Here is an 18,344-nt window from a genome sequence, read left to right as displayed (position 1 = left end):
GGGGAATTAGAAGAATGAAGACCCTCTATATGTAACAACCTTAATAACTGCCTTTTGCATATGGATTTATAGCCAAGCAAGTGCACTCAGAGCTCTCCCCAAAGTCATCAACATCAAGAGTAGCTGGGGAAGCTCGGAATGCACTTCTACTGAAATTCAGCTACGGTGTCACAGATCACTGCTGAGGATATTAGATACATCTCCACTTTCGTTTGTTAATTGGGACGGATTCCTGCTGTCTGCCACTTGAGTCATTACGAATACTGAAGATACCAGAAGCTAATGATTATCATCTTACATTTCCTGCTAACTGAAGAGCATGCATATGCCTAGGATTGAAAATAAAATCTGCAGCTATTATGAATTATGCAGTTAGCGCTTCAATTACCAAGACTTCCCTTGAAGAGAAGTTCTTTAAATTTTGAAAAGCATACGAGACCATTTTTCTCCCACAAAAATGGTAGGGAGGAGGAAACCAGGGCAGTTTACCTCTTGTTGTGTTGCTGTTCACTTTACATGCACCTGTGCTTTAATCAAATGGTGCTTGTTCTCTGATCACTTCCTTTAGAGACAATGCTGTTCTACAAACACATACAGTGAGTACTCAGGTTTTCCCCCTCCTGTCAGTCAGGTTTCAGGCTAGCTATTTGGGTGCATCCCAAACCCTTACCAAAATCCAGACTTAGGGACAGCTTCCCAATCTAACACCATCAGGTTGGATATTAGGAAAAATTTGTTCTCCACGTGAGTGGTCAGGCTCTGGAATGGGCTGCAAAGGGGTGGTGGAGTCACCGTCCCTGGTAGTGAACCATTTAGGTGTTGTATTAAGGGACACGGTTTAGAGGGGAAATGGTGGTGAAAGATGAATGGTTGGATTAGGTAATCTTGGAGGTCTTTTCCAACATTCCTGATTCTATTCTACAATTCGACAGAAGTTTTCACTATTTAATGTTACCTTGTAAGAAATTTCAAAATTTTCACCACCCCAGATCTGAAGGCCTGGATCATAGAGACCCAGCTCAAAAAAGAAATCACGTTCAATGGCAAACAAACCACCAGCCATGGCGGGGGACCTGGAAGAAGAATACAGTGTAACTCCTCCTGCCAAAACAATCAGAGAACATTTGCAGAAAGCAGTAATTAAGGAAGCAATTTGCTGATAACATATAATAAAGATTAGATTGATGGCAATACACCGAAAGGTCATAAAGCTTTGTCGTAAGCATCCAGCGATTTCATGAAATGACATTGGTAAAATTTTCAGTGAAGCTGTGGATTTATTTTTGTATATATAGATTCTTAATTATAGAAAATGTTGGTCAGAATTACCATTTCCAGTGCACATACCGAGCATCAATAAATATAAAAAATCCCTAATAGTCATGAGGAATGGATAAAACTTGCAGTCGCCACCAGGCTGGGGATTAAAAAGGCAGGATTCAGTCCAGGGGTACTTCTCACATTACTGAAAAGTTGTTTCTGTGCTTTAAGTTGTTGAGGATTATTTTGTCAGTTTTGCCTTTAAATAAGGCCAGTCTCGTCTGAGCAAAGCCATTAACTTGGTCTTACATGCCTTAGTGTTGCTGCAACAAAACGCACACAGCCTGGACATGACTGACTCGGAATTCTTTTCCTAAGAGGCACTGTGACTATCAAAGTATTATTAAAAATAAAGTCATCTTTTAAACTGTTCCGAGAACATGTGTTGTGTGTTTCTGGGAACAGTTTAAAGGATTTTAAGACCTGTTTGGATGGTAAACACAGAACGCAGCAGAGATGTTTGAAATAGTTTATCCCCCTCCAAGCAAATATTAAAGTTCCAATGTGGACAGCCTTGTCAGAAAATGGTATTATTTACGTCGTACACAAAACAGATCAAAGCTTCACAACTTCCTTGCATGTGTTGCCATTTTAGCGAAGAATAATCATAGGTGAGGAGAGGGAATTACCAACATAAGTTCTTACAGTACTTAAATCACATATACAGGCAATAGAAGACAGTAGACTCTGGAGATGTGAAGAGTGCTTTCAAATGTAGTAACACGATTAGTTAAGTGTGAAGGGGAAAGTAATAAAAAACAGCAGAACCACAGCCTCCCAGTCTTGAAAAGCAATCCAGAAACTCTAAGCTAGAGCTTCTAGCCAGTTTCTGTTTGCTGGGAAGAAAACATGCCCCGCTCCAAAGCAGAAGAAAATGGTGGGATCTGTGTAAAAATTACTGAAGATTTCCCAGAAAATAAGGATTATTCTTTTTCTCTCTTTTCCTTTTCATGTGATATGCATTACAGTAAAATCCCCAAGCATACTGAGACCTTAGAAAACAACCAGCCAAGATTCTCAAATAGTATGCTTCTTTGTCAGATGTGATCTATTATGAAGCAAAAGGGAAAAATGTGACAAAAGGGATTCTTTTGATATACGTGCATAACCCACGAGCTGTATGCATGCACCAAGCCATGACAGCAACCTACAGATTTTACACATTACAGCTGCTACGAATACTCACAGCATGCTCATTATTTCAAACCAAATGGTTAAATAAGCACCTCTGTTTCCAGCAGTACTTTTAAAAAATATCACAGCTAAATAAAGTTTGCCCTGGAAACAAAGTCATACAATGCTTTATCTCCCCAGACAACCCTCCGCTGTTCTAATGTACACCCTGTTAAGCACACAAGAGCAGGAATGGAGAGGCAGCAGAAGGTAGCGAAGCCATTTTGAGCAAGTAATCAGTTGCAGCACACAGGTCTGATGAAACAAAGCAGCTGGCGTGGTCAGAGGTAGGAATATTTTCAGGCTTAAGTGTACATGCAAGATTTAGTGGATCAATATCTACTTAAGAAAAAAGAAATGTGTAAGTGATTTAGTGTTTACCGATACGGTTCGGTTTTTGTCTCTCTTTTTTCCTTCTCTCGCTTGGACAAGGGCACCCTCTTCCATAGCATACTCCAATCCCACGCTCCTCTAGCAAACCCATCTTCATCACCACCCCCTTGCGGAACAATGTTAAAAGTGTTGCCATCTATGACATCTATAAGCGGCACAGTGCATGTGGTTCTGCAGGTGGCGGATGGTGGCGGGGAGGATGTGGTTATGCGCAGGGACCCACGGAGGATGCGTGCGCCAACCGTGATTCATGGGAGAAGAGGGAGGAGGGAAGAAGGAAAGGCTTTAGACAATCATTTCTTACAATTCACAGTATATAAACAGCTCTCTTTACCGATAAGGCTCAGTTTTATGTTTTCGTTTGGACTTTTCCTTGTGGCTTAATGGAATTCGTTTCCATAGCAAACTCCAATCCCAGGCCCCTCTGGCAAAACCATCTTCATCCCCACCTTGCTGTGGTTCAATGGAATAATCGTTCCCATCTATGTAATCTATTAGAGGTACAGTACATGTAGTTCTGAAATGTTTATAGAAGGGAAAGAAAGAGCAAAATGCAATTTAAGAAGAGTAATATGACTAATCTGAATTTTTCACCATTAATTATTAATCTCGTAAAGCAGTTCATACGAAAAGTCACTTGCAAAATGATGCCTCATTAGAAAAAAAGAGAGGCTTTTCTTTTTGCTGTTCTAAGAGGTTCTGAAAGCAGAAGAGATAGGTATGAAATGCTAACGTATCAATTCACTTATACTTTTTCCTTTATGTGCACTTCTTACAAAGCATTGCTGGAGGCAAGAGAGCCTTCAGAGGGCTAGGCTTCTCACAGTATTATTATTTTCTGTAACTTCTATTCACATCAGACCTTAGCTGTCAATAAGGTAATAATGCTCAGCTTTTGCTAGAGCAAATACGGATATTTGCTCCTATTCAACCATGCTGCAAATCCAGACTTTAAGGATAAAAAAAATGTTATTTGTGCTCATTTAGCAACAGCCTCCAACAGAATTTTTCTTACTGCAATCCTATATATTTTTTTTCTTCAAGCACTTCCATCTTTATAAGTCAACTCCCATAAAAGATAGGAAAGCAGGCAGGAGACAAGAAGTGATAATGTTGCGCTCTTTCCTTCAGTGCAGAAATACCAGTGTGCTGTGTGGCTGGGGAACAGCACTTGGAGGGAGGCTGCAGAGCTTGCAGCACCTCGACAAGTGGTGCTGGAGAAGCCCTTACAGCTGCCTTTTCCTCCCACCTTATTATCAGGTCTAAGAGCATCACAGCCTCAGCGGGAACACATGGAGCATTTTAAACTTCTATCTAGTATTCTGGCCTATATACAGTCTTGAAGCTAAGTTGTGACCTTTAAAAACACACACACACAGAAAAACACTCTTCTAGAAGCCTCTGATAGTTTGTCAGTTTAATAAATATATTTTTTTTAGGATTAAACCATTACTTCATAGGATTAAAGGGTTTAAACAAGCCTGTGGTTTTGTAAACCCATGCACTCCTGACTATGAAACTGGGAGCACAGTAGTGCATAGGAACAGCAGCCAGACACGGAGTCCCTGGGATCCCTGCTCTTATCACTGCACACAGGTCCCAGCTCCTTGCAGACACCTGGCCTTTCAGGACAGATGGACTCAGCCCCAGGCGCTGCTTCCCTAGAGGCAATGCTCCACAGTGCTTCACAGAAATCAGACTGGACCATATTGCAATACTGAAGCTGTAAAACTTTTGAGATGGCAGTAACTTCAAATCCTGATTAAATCACAACTTTTGCCATTACTTTTCCTTTACCAAAAATAACAGTTTTCTCTAGTTAAAATAAACACTTTGTTTAATCATCATCCTTTCTTGGCTAGAATAGAATGTTTTTATAACTGTGATCACTGAGATAACTGCAAAAGAGAAGCACTATTTGATATTTAATCTATATTAAATATTCAGTGGATATTAAATAAATATTCAGTACCCCTACTGAAATAGAAAATCCGGAGATTGATTTGCCTATTCTCCTTCCTCCTCACATAGCTTTTATGCTGAGACACAACAAATCTGTCATTCAACAAATACTGACACAGCTTGATATAGACAGAAGTTGACATAGGTATACAACATATTGCTTTTAATTTTGAAAGCGAAGATTGTTACTTTCACTTCTGTTTCTAAGAGGCCATGCACTAGAAATCATGGGAGAGCATTACCTGTCCTTGGAGATAGGAGCTATAAGTGGTGCATACCAGTTAATTCCCACCTCACAATGGGCATCCAGATAAACCAAAACCTTCAAAAGAGAGAAACTGAGAAGTAAATGAACAGTCATCTCACAAAGATTTAATTAATATTATTTTACATTGAAATACCTTAATATTATAAACAAACAAACAAAAGTGTTAAAGGTGTAAAATTAAGTATATATTTAATCAAGACTTATGTGCGAGCTGGATCCTACCTGTCCAAGCTTAGCCTTCTGGGCTCCGATGCTTCTAGCCTGGATTAAACCTTCTCTCCTTTCATTTCGAAATACCTTTACAAGGCCATTCCACTGCTTAATGTAGTCATCCAGTCTCTCCTTTAGGTGAACTATCAAATAACAGGAAAAATTTATTTGGGTAAAGCTTAGTAATAGTCCTGTTTGTACTCTTCATACAACCCAACTCCAATGCTACTTAAAAATATTTACAGACATAGAGGACTTAGGGAATCTTGAATTCAAGCAGCAGCTTGTACTACTGTGCACAAACTAAACCTGTAGGGATCAAGCCTTGGAGCTCCCTGACTTTGTGGCACACGTTCATCTCTTTAAAATCACACTTCATGATTTTGACCATGAAAAACAGGTCAATTTGTTGGCCGCATAGCAGTAGAGATGGATGAAAAACTCCCAGTCACTTCACTGTATCATGAAGTAGCTTCCAGGTCTTTGCATGTAGCACACAGACCAATAAAGTTTCTATACTTCAGCATATGGCCTTTCCTCATCAGATAATGCCACACGTAAATAGTAGGAGGCATTGCTTTTCAGTTTGTTGTCTCTCTTTGCCAACTTTCCTTCAGACTCAAAAAATGTTACGCAAGTCTCCTAAATCTGGAAATCTGAGACAAAAGCCCTGTATTCAAATCATTTCCCTTTCTCATCTAGACCTGTCCCAACTTGAGGCAGCAGTACTGTTGGGCTAATATTTTAATTAAATTAGTAAAAACAATACTTGTGAGGGCCAGAACTAGAGTGGATGAACTGTGGCTTATGCTCAATGCTACAGAACACAAAAAGGACAAGCAAATTTAAGCCAAAGGGACTTGGCCAATAAAGGGATGAGTTATCAACAAGAATCAAGATTGGCTACTCTGAAATGCTTACAGATCTGTATTTGCACATTGAGCTCTGCCAAACTACTCTGGAAAGCACATTTCTACCACACAATTTGAAAAAAGGATGCTAGTGTTGCATAATGTTTTCATACAGTTGATTCTGTTGAGAAAATTCAAAAAGGCAGAAGGGCTGGCAGTCAGGCGCTCACAGTTGGAGGCTACGCTAATTCAACTACCGCTGTTCATTTGAAATCTATTTCTGTACTGAAAGGCTTGAACAAATCATGTCCAGCTTGTTTCTCCATCAGGACCCAAAATGAGCCACCTAAGCTGAGGCAGGGACGCCTACTGCGTGATCTGCAGCAGCCTGGAGGAGCAGACAGATATGTATTTGTGCTCAGCCAGGAGCATGCTGCCAGGAAGGACAGAATGTCCTTCACCTGGCTCCTCCACAAGCCTATCCAACACCTAGCACCCATGCTGGACTTCTGCCTACTTGTGGTTCTACACAAGCTGTTAATCAGGCAGAAATCCACTTGAGGAGTAGCTTTTGAGCTGGCTGAGGTTGGCACTTCCCCTCTTTGGTGAAACCACAGAGATGGGCATGGCTAGGAGGGACATGGTGAGGTGGAAGGACAAGTACATCCATTGCAGTAGCAATCAGATGTCAAGATGCTTCAGCTATGCTGTTTTCTGTGCTCCGACTTAAAAGGATTGAAGTCTGGAGTTTGCTGCACCTTACATATTACTAAGTAAGTTTTATATTCTCACCAAAAGTATTTCAAAAATGTCTATTTTAAACAAATGCTACATCTAAACTATTCTGATAAGAATGTTTAGTTTTTATAACTGAAGTTTCCAAACTTGAAAATTCAGCAGGTCTACCCAAGACCAGAAAATCTTCAAAATCATTATTCTTTCCATACTGGTATTACCCCTACTCTTCAACTTTATAAAAGAAAGTTTTCTCAAGCAACAGTTCTAAGAATCCTCTTTTTCCCACACACGTTTACAGTTTCTTTTGTAAAGCCCTGTGAACTCGAAAAACTTCAAGGATCTATAAAAATCAAACTAGGGAAAGAACAATTTTATCACTTACGCTATATAGAGCAATGTGCCATGTGTTATATAGGGAATATGCGATATGACAGTTGTATAGAAATGTTATAGGATAAATTTCAGAGAGTTATGAGGTCACACTGAAATAGTACTATGAGAACCTCTATACCACACCATTATTTACTCTGCACATTCCAAATACATGCAACAGTCAGGAAGGTTTTACAGTTTATAAAGTTATTTCCAGCTCTCTTGCCTGTGAAGCCAAATGTTTTACTTATCAAAGGTTCAACTACGTGCGGTTCACAGGGAGCTGTAAAAACCTGTAACACTGATTCAGTAAAGCTCTTCTACAGCACAAGTCCCAGGGCTTTGCAGTCCATTATCCCAGTCTTTGCCAGGACTAGCAGCAAGTGCTCTTTCCCACAGGAAAACTGAATTTTCCTCCTTTCCCATATTATAGAGACTTGGCCTTGCTAGGCTGCATGACAGTACTGTACAAAACCCTGCTCCTTTTGTAGTTAGAAATATTGTTTGGCCAACGTTAAATGTTGTTCGCCTAAAATGAATATTTATGATATCTGTCGACAGCCTCTACGTATTTTATTCTCTGTTTTGAAATGTCCATTTTACCCCCCAAAGTACTATAACCACCAATCTGGTCTTCCCTTATTTGGGCGGTTCTCTCAAGTCCCACTGCATGATTACAGCATGAATTAGTGTTTTTAAAAAGCACATCCTTTCTCCAAAAGACATTAGGCATTACAGACTGCAGCTAGGGGTGGGGAGGAGGAGAGCTCTGTTTTTCTTCTTCTACTCATAGATGTCATTTATTATAGAGAACAAGAGGAACAGCATCACAAACCCTCCCTAAAGCTGCTGCCTCCTGGTCCTCACACTCTAACACTGCTTGCATAGGGCTCTCAGTTTGGTCAGGGGTACCCATTCACATTTCAGATCCCACCTGTGAGCATTGTTAAACTGAAAGTACAGCTACCTGTCAGTGCCCACTGCTTCCCATTTTTATTATAATAAGGGATGCTACACCAGATAACCATAAAGAAAACGTAAGTAAATGGATTCTAGCATGCATTAGTACAGAGTTTTCCACTGCAAATATCAGAACTAGTGCAATTGCATTAGCTTGGCATCATCTTCTTGTTACTCTTCTGTCAGCGTGTTGGCAAAGAAAGACATGCTGGAGCTGAACTCAGCACATCTCCCTGAGCAGTCCTCCACAGCCAAGACCCACTGTTTGCAGAGGAGATGAAGGCAGGCAGGCAGTGTCATTCTGCAAAGAGTCTGCTCCCAGCTGACTCTCCACAAAGAACTAAATGAAAAATAGCATTTTCAAAGCACCGCAGCCATTTCTCCCTGTAAGGTATGTAAGGAAAAGCAGACACAAAGCAAGCAGTCTGAAAGCAGGCAGGGAGGAGAAAGTCATGAAGGCTGTCTGTTTGATCAGCACCACTTCTGCTTTGGCGGTAGAAGCAAAAAGCCACCAGCAGATCTACTATGGCAAAGGCTGTTTGTGATGCGCAGCTCTCCTAACAACTGCAGATCTCTTCAGGCAGCTTGGCGTGCCATGCCGGCTGTGCTAGATCATGCTTTTCTCCAGGGAGAAAGAAGTGGAGCGAGATTCTCCTCCCTCAGTCATTTTTTAATCTGGAATGCAATTTGAATGACTGAAATTAAGTTAATTATGTTTACCAAGTAATAGCCTAAAGCATTTTAATGAATTATTATAGGGAAATAATGCAGTTGCAGCAAGGTGTACGGAGCCATTCCAGTCCCTGCTTGTTTTCCAGTAGCTCATGCATGAGAACACTTCATCCTGTGCTTGCTTTACTCCATTTTCTGACTTACGTTATTTGGGAAAATGAAGTGTAGGAAAAACAAAGACAAGGTTGTGCTGGAAGTTAGTTCTAGGCTAGCTGTATCTAACTGCTAACCACATATGTGTGCAAAAAGCACAGATTCTGCATTCCAAAACAAGTTTCTGGAAAAAAATTACCTTTATTTAACATTAGTCATGTACTGGAAAAGCGTATCACCAGTTATGCCAAACTCATCCCATAAATGACATATGTGTAACAGAGTCAGCTGTGACTCGTGCAGCCCAAATATTGAGGCCAATCAGTAGTAAAAAATCTGCTGATGTTTCTAGAGACCATCAGCATTGCAGTTATTTCATGCTGCTCACTCAGGCAGTCCTTGAACAGCTCAGAAGGAAAGCTGTGATCCCAGCCGCAAAGGAAAAACAGTGCATGTCTGCTGACTGAATTATTAAGATTATATCCCCTAGGAGAGAAGATATTTCTGCTTTATAGAGTGTGTGTATATCTCGGCCAAATTCTCAGAGGCTGTAAACAATACAGGAGACTATTATGTACCATTCAGTATCTTTATTAGACTGAGCCAGATGTAGACAAGTTTACAATACCTGTAACTTTTCATCTCCTTTAAAAATAAACAGAAAATGATACCTGCCTACCTATGGAAATGATGTAAAAATTAGCATATGTTAATGATCTTTAACAGTAATTTATACTCAGTCCTGACTACATGATCGGTTCAGGCACGCCAGCAAAACACAACAACTGCTGCTAGGCTGAACAGGAAGAAGTGCAGTTTGCTTGATGAAAGGGACAAAGCTTCAGCTTGTAGCCATCTGCTGTCTGTGCCCAATGCAGCTGTTATACAGAGAGGAGGGCAAAGATAGTGTATTCTACGCTCCTGACCAGTTCTGACTTGCCTGTGCTCCTAAAAGCCTATCCTAGCTCCTCACTGTCATCTTAAAAGAGACTGCCATATGATATATGATATAACCGTATCATATATGCTTACAGTTCTGTCAAAATAACGGATTAGCTCTGCCCTGCAAAATCAGAGCCATACAGCACCAAATGACATGCAAGGGCCAAAGGTTTGAAAGCACAGTTTTTGCAGGGGTAGAACTGTTGCAGACTTTCCCTCTTTGTCACAGATCTGCATTTTCTACAAGTCTATTACAAAACCTAAGAGTTTAAGTACCTTTTTTGATCACTACTACCATGATGCCTGAAAGTTTCTCAGGTTTTATGGATTCATTCCCATAAACCTGTGTGTGAGGCAGATGTATCGCTATACAAGACAACCAACAAATAAATCAAGTAATTTATCTGAAAGAAGAAAGTCAGAGGCAGTAACTGATGTCTAAGCACTGTCTCAGTAACAAGAACACACTCCTTGTATGTATAAAATATTCTTACTTAGGCAGCTACTCTGTCAACTTCCATCAAAAAGCTTAAAAATTAATTATTTTTTTTGCAATAAAACCTTGTGATTTCCTCTATACCAATCACCTTATAGTCATATTTCTAACATTCAGCTCTCTGCTTTTAGCCTCATTTTGTATTAGCCCTTAGGATACCACCACAGGAGGAAAAAAAGTACGTTTATATTTGTAAGAACCACACAAAAGAAACATACATTATCAGTATAAACTAAGGCTGTATGTTACAAAGGAAAAGGAAAATCTTTGGACTTCTGAATTGATATGCAGGTCTTGAAGAAAGGCAGAAGTCAACATGTACTTAAATTCTTAGTTCCCTCAGCCCCCTGAGAAACAACCACTTCGACACAGTGCTAAAGGATGGTAAAAATAAAAAAGACAGTGAAAATAAATAAATAAAAAGAATGAATGTGGATTCTTCTGCAGAATAAGGGTTAGAGTTATTCATAATAGGTTAAACACAAACTCCTCCAATACTTTCAAAACTGTTTCCACAAGAGCTGAGAGAACTGTTCTCCCAGCTGCCTCCTACATACTTCTCCACAGCTATAGGAGAATGTAGCACAAGCCCTGTCTTTCAAGCAACTGACTGCACAGAAAGGATTGTCACCTTCATGAAAGCAACCAGTGTATTAATACTCCAACATACCTTTGTTGCTAAAGTCATCAATCAGCACAATTTCTGCCAAGTATTTCCTCGGTGTTCTCTTAATGACGCTGTGAACCGTCCTCATCAGTGTGGACCACCCTTCGTTATGGAAGACAATGACGACACTGGAGGTGAGCAGGTTTTCATCATAATGCCAGTGTTTGCATCTGGGAAAAGATTTCAATGCATTGGTTTTGACACTGTGATGTACAACATCTTTCCACACATACATCTTTGCTGAGAGCTATCTTTCAGATAGAAGAGAATGAGAATGTAAATTGTAATACAGTTCAAACAGTGGCTTGAGGCCTGAGCAGCAGCCTACTTCAGACAGCAAGGCCTTTTCCCTCCCACAGGAGGGAGGGATGGAGCTACCAAACAACTGTTGCCTCCATGACCACATGAGGTGTGAGGCTCTGCACATCCCTGCTGCCAGCACCATGCTGCAAGGAATGCTGCAAGGCTGCACCAAGCAGCAGCTGCCAGAATGCACTTAAGAGACCATGAATTAGGGTGGACTAAGCATTTGATTCACATACTATAAAAGACATATCAGGACTGTTTTGCCTTTTTCCTGCTTTGTTTCTGGCTGTAAAGCACTTCCATTGGCTTTAAGCGGACAAGAAAGGATCTTTATTATTCACATTTAAACTTACAGTTATAACAAATGTAGCTAAAAGAAAGGTCACATTTAGCTTTCCCATCCTCTGCTCAAAATGCAGTCATGTTTCACCTGACATACTAAAGCCAAAACCTTGGCCAAATCTGTGCAACTGTCCACAGTTTTAGAACAGATAGAATAACTGAGTGGAAAACTCAAAGAAATAAAGTGAGAAACCAAGTGCTGAAGGGCCACTTCATTTTAGAAGTTATGGCTTTTTTGAAAATGTAATGCCTGTTTAAAGTTTGCTAATAATAATTGCTATCACATTAGTAAATCACACATTTTGATCAAAACAGTTAATAATCCTACACATGTGTTGGATAGACATTTAAGTAACAGGTTCAGCCAAGCCTGTACCTGGCTGTAATATCTTTCCTACTTACTCTCATCTTTCTTATGTCTTAACTAACAGAAGAGAGTGACACTGGAAATGTGACTGTTTCCTATGCCAATTCCAACTAAGTGCTTCAGCAGAACTATCTGCACCACTAAATTCCAGCTCACTGTGCAATGAAAAACTTTTCTGCATCCACGTTTGACATTTCAATGTCACTGCTCTCTCTAGAAAAAACATACATCCCTTGTCCTTCTTTAAGACTTATGCCAAACTTCATGCCTGTGCATTTCCTAAATAACATCACTGTCTTTGAATCCTATTCCTGCTGCTGAAGTTACAAGGGCAGCAGCCTGCTGAAGTTACAAGAGCTGAAGGCCAAGGAAAAGGACATGCAAGTAAATGAACATAATGGTACAAACACTCTTTTCAGGTCCTTTGCATTTTTGTCCACCACAGTTTTCCCACACAAACTATCTGGATCATCTGTTTTTTTTTTTCTTCCCTGAAGGATTACAGATGATTTATAAGCAGGCAATGCAAGTAATTCAGCCACACTTTTCAACATTCATTAAATCATAGTTATCAATGATACTTTATTTTGCACTGTTCCCTTCCTCAGCTACATCCCTAAATGAGATTATTCAGTCTGCCTAACTACAACCTGCCCAGAAATTCCTATACCTTGAAGTTTTCCTGCTTGATAATCAGCCCCCTTTTCCAAATCACAGAATCATGGAATCACTAGGGCTGGAAAGACCACTAAGATCCTCTAGTCTAACCATCAGTCCATGCCTGTGACTGTTTTAGGCCACATCTCTCAGTGCCACATCCACCCTCTTCTCGAATACCTGCAGGGACGGTGACTCCATCACCTCCCTGGGCAGCCTGCTCCAAGACCTCACCTGAGAGGAAATTTCTGAGAATTTATTTATTTGTTTTACTTATTACAGAGACATAGTACTTTAGATTTCAATAGGCAAAAGACGAAGGACCTCATCCTTCATCTTTCAGCAAGAAAAATCTCTACTACAAGGTATGACTTTTCAAGTATACCTATCACATATTAAAAAATTATTCTTGACAAATGGAAACACTGGAGCTGCCACAGTTATATTTCTCTATATACTTAAAAAGGTAGATGCATATTCCTCATCCACCAGAAGGAAAACTAAAATTGGTAAAACAGGCTATTAATTTTGCTCCCTGGGAGATGAAAATTATCTAATGAAATCCCTCTAAAACTAATAGCTATCTGATCAGGCCTTTTCTTTCTTAGCCAGGCTTGATGCAAGCAACCCCTGCAACAGCACTGTCTCCAGAAGTACACCTAAATATCTAAAAGCCTCCGCCTCAGATGCTGTTATGCCTGAAGTGGCTGCAGCTAATCACATCCACAGCTACCAACACACAGGTGCTAGATGGCCTTTATTAACGGATCAGGTGACTCAAGTATTCCTTCCACAAATTCCTTGCAAAGATTTCAGCTGATTACAAGTTGCAGCACTTCAATCTGCAGCAGCAGCACTTAGGCTGCCAGCACCTTGTGTAGCTGTTTGCAAAGATAAAAGGGCTATGCTGCCAAGGGGAGCAAAGTCAGCTGGTTTGGGGAAGATTTTCTGTTGCACATTTAAGAGCAGATTAATCAAAAAATTATGCTCTGTTTTATGGATATATTCACCTGGGTTCATTTTAATGGCACAGATACATTACAATGCAGGAAAACGATGTTAAATAGTTAAAATCAGAATGCCAGCTCAGTGCTGTTCAAGAACTCTATGTAGAAAGCAGAAAAATTTGTCTCTGGTGCTTCTGACCTGCATCTTCAAACATTGTGATAAAAGACTATTTTTTTGCTTTCCATCCAGTTAAAGACAGTTGTGACTTCTACTTCCTGTAGTAGAAAACATAGGTAGAAAATGATCAGGAGCATGATAAGCGACAGTAAGTAATTTAATGTATTTAAAAAAAAAAAACAACAAACCTGTTATCATAGAATCACAGAATGGCCTAGGTTCAAAAAGACCACAATGATCACCTAGTTTCAACCCACCTGCTATGTGCAGGATCACCAGGCACCAGACTAGGCTGCCCAGAGCCACATCTAACCTGGCCTTGAATGCCTGCAGGGATGGGGCATCCACAACCTCCTTAGGCAACCTGCTCCAGTGAGTCACCACCCTCTGTGTGAAAAACTTCCCCAAAAATCTAATGTAAACCTTCCCTGTCTCACTTTAAAACCATTCTCCCTTGTCCTATCACTATCCACCCTCATAAACAGCCTGTTTATATGCTCCCTTCAAGTACTGGAAGGCCACAATGAGGTCTCCCCAGAGCTTCTCTTCTCCAAGCTAAACAAGCCCCTTTCCCTCAACTTTTCTTCATAGGAGAGGTACTCTGATCATCTTAGTGGCCCTATTATAAAAACTTGAATTCAGCACATCTGTGAGCAATTTGTATGCATTTTTTTTTTAAATCTGTAATTGAGATATTTTCAAAACATAAAGCTAGAATTCTAGATAAGGTGGGTTTTTTTTTGCTACATATCCAACTTAATCTCCTCAAATCTGTCAGCACATTTCACTTTCTAAACTTGAAAAATCACATGTTGCAGGATGTGCCATTTATAAGTCATAAAAATGCTACATTTATACCTCTAAATCAGGTTTCCAGTTTTTTTTTTCCACAGACTTGATTTCCCTTACTGGACAGTCAGCACACTGACTCATCAAGCATGAAAGCTTTTGCAGACTGCAGTAATTTACAGCACAATCTTGCCTCTCACCTTGCACTAGGAATTAGAGGTTTGCTTTAGATATTAACAATTAATGTATGTTATAATTGATGTGGCGTTTCTTCCAAGAAACATGAGCGAGCAATTAGTTGAGTGACAACTCGAGAGCCTCCTCTCTTGTCTGTCCAACAAAAGGAGCTGGGAGAACTTTCTGTGAGGCAGCAGTGACATCCAGTGGTTGGCAAACCAAACACCAAGCAACCACATGCATTTTCTAGGCGTCTGAAGCTGAATTTTACAGTATTTTACTCTACCTGTGAATTTTAAACATCAGAAAGGGAAGTAAAATGCTTACATTTCCAAGCTCATGCTTCAGTTTTAAAAGACAGGGTCAAGTAGGTATGGGCACCCAGACAAAAGCTGCTATTGAAATCAGGCACGGGGAAGGTTCAAAGTACAGAAAGCTCTGTGACAAAGAGGATTTAAGTGAGCTTCAGCCTCCAGTTTCATCCCCAGTGCTCTGTCCTGCCCATATACTGCATGGTGCAGCCTCTGCCTTGCATGGTGCCCATTCAGCTGCAGCCCACAGGTCAGCTGTGATAAGCTGGGAACCAAGACAGCTTACTTAGAACAAATACTTGGAATTCTTACTGATGGAGCCAAGGGGAGAGGCCATCACAGCTCTTTGCGTTGCTTTCCTGATCTCCCCATAAGGAGTTCTTGTACGGGGCAAGCACAAGTAGAAACGAACACATCTGTGAAGCATTGTACACAGCTTTCCTCAGCAATGTCACAGGGGGGAGCAGGTTTTTTACTTCCTTTCTATAGGAGACTCATAGGTGAATGGAATCAACACCTTCAGATCAGTCCACAAGTGAAAAATTCCTGCCCCCAGCAAGCACTATATTACCAAATGAAAGCATGGGTGGACCGATGACTGGAACAAGAAGTAACCTTTCAAAAGATACAGCAGAGATCTAATGGAGAAAGAGAGAGCAATGCTTCTTCTGAATATTAGCCATATGAATTATTCCTGCTCTTCCCCTACTCCTGCTGCAAGGGAGCAGCACCACCCACCATCCCTGTACCTCTTCCAGGGAACACCTCTGCACAAGAACCTACAGATCTGGGCTGGAGCACTCCCTGGCCTGAGGAAACTGCTGCTCGCACAGCTTAGTGCCCTATTTACTAACTTGCCCTTGATGATGTCCCACAGAAGTGATTGCTTGCCTGGTCCAAGGCCTGGATAATCCTTAGCCTCCCTGATAGCAACTGCCAGACTTGCAGATGTAGGCTGTTCACTGCTTCTTCTGAAAGAACACTCCAGCCATGAAATAAAAAAATATAAGGAGCAAATGATAACAGCATTGTGACAATGATTAAAGAGTGAGCCCCCATCAGACAGATAGAGGACAATTTGAGACCTTGAACTAACTGAAATGCTTCTCATGTTGTCCTGAATTCCTCCATTCCCTAGCATGCAAGCATCTCAACTCAGAGAAAGGTTAGAGTGTGTGGCCACAACCAATTCACATTCCCAGTGCTACTGTCCTCAGGTCAGCTACCTAACTAGCATCTGTGTTTCCCAAAGGCACACCAATCCCTGATTTCAGAGCACTGTGCTCATGTGTTCAGGCTAAAAGGTACCAGCAGGCAGCTGCCACTATGTCCTGTGTGTGCCCCAGGAGACAACTCCTGAGACCCTCAAGTCAGTTCCCTTTCAAGCTTAAATCAAGCTTAAATCAAGCTTAAATCAAGCTTAAATCAAGCTTAAATCAAGCTTAAATCAGTGCAATGCTGAAGGTCTCAATTTGTATTGGTAGCATTGTTATTAACAAATAATCCTAAAATTGTAATCGACATTAAAGCTCCAAACTCCATTTTGCAGGAATATAAAGCTGTTCGCAATTTAAAACTGTATTTTAATTTATATTTCATGTTGAAAAGTGTATGAAATTCATAGTAATCTCAATTATCAATTACTGTTGTTTGATAGCATAGCCTAACACGAAGTAAGGAGCTCTGTTTCCATTTGCAGCTTCCATTTCTCTTAAGACCTGTTCTTATCTCGTAAGGACACAGCGGTTCAGCAGGCTGCACGCTGTTTACATAGCTTCATTCTGAATTCAGGACTGCTTGCTGTTTTAAGTCATCGATTTATTATGACTATTGCAGTAAACTGCATCCTCCCACCCCTCCTCAGAAAACAGATGAGAGCTTCTTTCACGAGGCACCTTGCAACAGCTCACTCATCCATATGGCTGCCAGCACCAAGGTGCCACCTGAGGCTGCTGCCCAAGTGCCTGCAGGTCAGAAGCAGCACTGCCTCGAGAAGACAGAAGTAGACTACACACAACCGAGCGCTTCTTTGCTGAGACATAACTAAGTAAATCCATTATTTATATTGTATTTGTTACTAAATAATCATTACAGGGTATTTTTATGCATCATCCACATCAATACAAAACTGCATTAGTTAACTTACAAAACAAGGGTTCTAGAGAAGTGCACAAATAGCCCAAAAAGGATGCTTTGCTCAGTTGAAGACAGTTAGGTGCTGTTTTTTTGCCTTCAGCATGCGGTAACAAAACCACTCTTACACACTATGTAACGTCTTAGACCTACGCCAAAAGAGCATTTCCTATTTTGATAACAGCTATAGGCTCTGAAAGCAGACTGCAAGGCTATGTGACTGAGTTTCAATACTGGTCATGCCTCTTAAAACATCACAACTCTAATTCATGACCAGGTTTGTACAGAGTGCCAACACTGGTGCTAACAGCAAAGTGAAAAGCATAAATCTTGCTTTCTTTTTAATCACAAGAATCTTGCCCATAGTATCACTTTCACAATACTGAAAAAGGATCAGCAATAAATACATCAGGGAAGGACAGTGAAGCCAGAAATAAATTCCCTTCCCTGAGGGGAGCTGCCTTACAGAGACAGGGAGCCAAACCCCCCATCCTCCTCTGAAGGCTCCCGTTTCATGCAGTGCCCATAGCTGTCCTCAGCTTGTTTTTCCTATGACATTCGACAGATCATTTTCACGTTCCAAATTAGAGCTGTACTGTTTTATGGCACTGCAGATCTGCAGCATCCCCTCAGCTCAACACAATATTTTCCAGTGTTTCTCAAGTCCCCCTGCAGAACAGTGGCATGCTGAGCACTACTGCAGCGAGGAGACAAACAGGGAGAGCCAACCGCCAGGCAGAAGAAGGAGGCATTTCTGCAGGTTGATTACACAAAAGCTGTTTGTTGCCCTCTACTTTCCTCTCCCCTCTGCAGCAGCCAGCACTGATTTGTCAGAAAGTGCTGCTAAGAAGCTAATGCATTATGGCAGTTCCCATCATTTTTCTGCTTGGGTATGCACTGCTTTAGGAAGTGGCAGCTTGACGTATTTGCCTATGTAAAGCTCAAAAGAATTCAGACTAT

The 18,344-nt window shown here is 40.8% G+C and overlaps 1 protein-coding gene across 12 annotated transcripts in view; it reads right to left on the bottom strand.

Annotated features, from left to right (window-relative positions):
- The window catches only part of GALNT7 (polypeptide N-acetylgalactosaminyltransferase 7), an 87,866-nt gene that overhangs the window by 10,400 nt on the left and 59,122 nt on the right, over positions 1-18,344 (bottom strand). For 7 of the 12 annotated variants that reach the window (XM_085545105.1, XM_085545102.1, XM_085545103.1 and 4 more), the window contains 5 exons: positions 11,181-11,347; positions 5,339-5,469; positions 5,091-5,170; positions 3,221-3,403; positions 956-1,073 (listed from right to left, as the gene is read on the bottom strand). In XM_085545105.1, coding sequence (XP_085401231.1) covers positions 956-1,073; positions 3,221-3,403; positions 5,091-5,170; positions 5,339-5,469; positions 11,181-11,347 — 679 coding nt within the window. Of the gene's footprint in view, positions 1-955; positions 1,074-2,874; positions 3,058-3,220; positions 3,404-5,090; positions 5,171-5,338; positions 5,470-11,180; positions 11,348-18,344 lie in introns of all 12 variants that reach the window. The other 5 variants (XM_085545100.1, XM_085545099.1, XM_015861605.3 and 2 more) reach the window with 1 other exon arrangement.

Source organism: Coturnix japonica, chromosome 4 (genome assembly GCF_054131305.1).
Source record: "Coturnix japonica strain WE chromosome 4, WE-NBRP24, whole genome shotgun sequence".
NCBI classification, from domain to species: domain Eukaryota; kingdom Metazoa; phylum Chordata; class Aves; order Galliformes; family Phasianidae; genus Coturnix; species Coturnix japonica.
The sequence above is the reverse complement of the archived record's forward strand: the minus strand, read 5'-3'. Positions and strand labels throughout refer to the sequence as shown.